This window comes from Frankliniella occidentalis, unplaced genomic scaffold (assembly GCF_000697945.3).
Source record: "Frankliniella occidentalis isolate FOCC.00 unplaced genomic scaffold, Focc_3.1 Scaffold178, whole genome shotgun sequence".
NCBI classification, from domain to species: Eukaryota; Metazoa; Arthropoda; class Insecta; order Thysanoptera; family Thripidae; genus Frankliniella; species Frankliniella occidentalis.
Window position 1 is genome coordinate 511,449 of NW_026267304.1, and position 2,443 is coordinate 513,891.

Below are 2,443 nucleotides of genomic sequence, written 5' to 3' on the forward strand. Positions count from 1 at the left end.
ATGATAACTGTACCTGACACATAAAATTGAGCTCAATCAAGTGTTAACATTTTACACTGCTGCTAAGTGCTACATGGTGTAGTAAAACATAACGTTCTCTAAAAAAAAATTTGTTAAAAATATCAGATACCTCCAGCACATTTGAGGCATCGCCTGCTTCCATTACTCCCGTAGCCCTCAGATTGCCCAACTCTGATAGAGCAACAGTCACTATCATCAAAGGCATGGACAGATTTCCCACAAGTGTCACACTTATGTGCACCACTTGGTGTGTCATTATTTAGGCATGCAATGCATCTGATATCTGGCACAGGTACTGCTTCTAGTTCTGTGGTAAGAGGACAAAATTACAAATTAATATTACCTTTAAAAAAATAGTCTGGGTACCATATTGTGAATAAACAGTACCTTATGGCTCATTCACTTCGTTTGAATCATCCTCAACAATAGTTTCTGGAATTCCTTTAACCTGGTACCTGCTACGGTTGGACTTCTTCTTCCTTTTTTTTGCTGAAGAAGGGCGTCCAATAACTGGTACCTTTGTTGGCAACCGTAACTTACTCCGTATTTCAGGCACTGAAACTGTGCGAGGCACTGTCTCAAGTTGTACGGTATTCTCATTGGCAACAGTAGGGACTTCTTCAAGTCGTGCTGAATTTATTTCATCAGTATTAATGCCTAAATGATCTGTTAAAATAATGAATCATTATAAACAATTACACATCAAAAACTTAAATAACTTCAGAATATTCTTTGTTCTTACCTGAAGTAATAAGTGGCTCATTGTCTACAATCTCTAAAACAATAGGTATGTTGGATGGACCACTACCAGCATCTAACCCAACAACAGCAACCTCTTTTCCAGATTTAAGGAGGTCTTCCACATTAAGAAGTGCTTTTACAGCACAATCAAATTGATGGCCAGCAAAATTAGCTACTAGACAAGATATGCGTTTGCATAGTTTGTCAACTGCATTGAACCGATCAACTGATGTAGGTGGTTTGGAGTTTTTGGATACCTTAACAGAAGAAGACAGAGCTCCAACACAAAAATAGGACTGTTTTCCATCATTATTGTCTGAGCTTTGGAGTAAAGCTGTCCACCTTTCAGGTACCAACGATTGGTCATAAATTTGAATACCTGTGCATGCAAAAGGGTAAATAATCAGTACATACATTTTAAAGCAAATAAATATTAAAATCAAAAATACTATCTTAGAAAGCAATACACACCATCTGTTCTTCGCTGCCTGAATATGTGGCTGCATGGAAGTTTAAACTTGACAAACAATGCACAATCACAGCTATCAATTGTAACTTCATGTACAGAACTTGTTGGCTCTTGCAGACTTCTTTCATACTGCCTTTGAAGCTGATCAGCTACAAAAGGAGTATTCCCTTTCTGGATGCACTGTATAATCGGATCTTTGGAATATTTGGGATAGTGCAACTTCAACTGCTGGTTGAAGTGCTTATGTTCCCATTCTACATTGGACCTGTGGTTAAGCATCCGTAGTTTCATGATAACAAGGGCAACAGGTAGCTTTTCAGAGATAACTTTCTTAATTTTGGCATTGTGGCTCTCCACTCTGCTTGTTGTCCTTTCTCCTAAAGTAAGTGCCTTGTTCCTTTTATACTCTGTCCAAACCAAATCAATGTTATGCCAATATTTGTTGAACGACTCCATGAACGTACTCTTAGGCCCTACAGTATTCTCCAATTCCACATACACACTACCATATTCCTCTAACGAGAAGGCATAGATTAACTTCTTGAGAAGTGGCTCAACAATATACCACTGATCCGTGTGTTGCCTAAGTGTTTTCTTGGTTATCATGGCATCTTTCACATGAAAATCACATAGATGGATCTCTGCATTTGGCAAAACATCTCTAATAGCAACAATTTCTCCTGGATGTTTGTCAATGAACACAGTTTGGATCTTCTCAAGGAAGTCTGAGCATCCTTCTTTAAGAGCACCCAACACAGTAGAAAACACCTCTGTGGTCTCAGAAAGAACTAAGGCAGAGCCTGCAATTCGGCCTGCCCCATAACAATCGACAACCTCTAGAACAACTAGCGGCATATTGTTGTCGCTGATTTGATGGGTAGTGTCCATCAAGAGCACATCAGAGTATTTTGCTGTAGCCTCTCTCATGAAGGATGTTTAAAAAAAGATGACAGAAATAGTCATAGATGGTTCTTCATATGTCACAGAAACAAAAGAGCCAGGATCCTCTTCTTGCAATTTAATGAGCTGTCCAAACATGGCATCCTCTGGCGTTTCCTTGCTGCCTTTAGGACCATGGTGCAGTGCCCTCCATTTATTCCTGAATTAATTTTAGACATTAGGATAACTTCGATCAAAATTTAAACAGTTTGATTATTATATTGAACTTAAAATTTTATTTTATAAGATACCACATTTACCGAACATTTTGCA

General features: G+C 38.4%; 1 protein-coding gene across 1 annotated transcript; it reads right to left on the bottom strand.

The window, feature by feature from the left end:
• Positions 1 to 122: 122 nt before the first annotated feature.
• Positions 123 to 2,158, bottom strand: LOC113216704 (uncharacterized). The gene is made up of 4 exons (XM_052271922.1): positions 1,234 to 2,158; positions 764 to 1,141; positions 562 to 687; positions 123 to 328 (listed from the first exon to the last, which is right to left on the bottom strand). Exons 1-4 carry the CDS (start codon positions 2,156 to 2,158, stop codon positions 123 to 125), a joined length of 1,635 nt encoding a protein of 544 aa, XP_052127882.1.
• Between the last annotated feature and the right edge of the window lie 285 nt (positions 2,159 to 2,443).

Coding starts and splice junctions, on each gene's coding strand:
- LOC113216704 (XM_052271922.1), bottom strand. CDS start 2,158: ATGAGAGAGGCTACAGCAAAATACTCTGATGTGCTCTTGATGGACACT. Junction 1,142..1,233: donor CAGGCAGCGAAGAACAGATG/GTGTGTATTGCT, acceptor TTGCATGCACAG/GTATTCAAATTTATGACCAA. Junction 329..561: donor TTCAGTGCCTGAAATACGGA/GTAAGTTACGGT, acceptor CTCTTACCACAG/AACTAGAAGCAGTACCTGTG.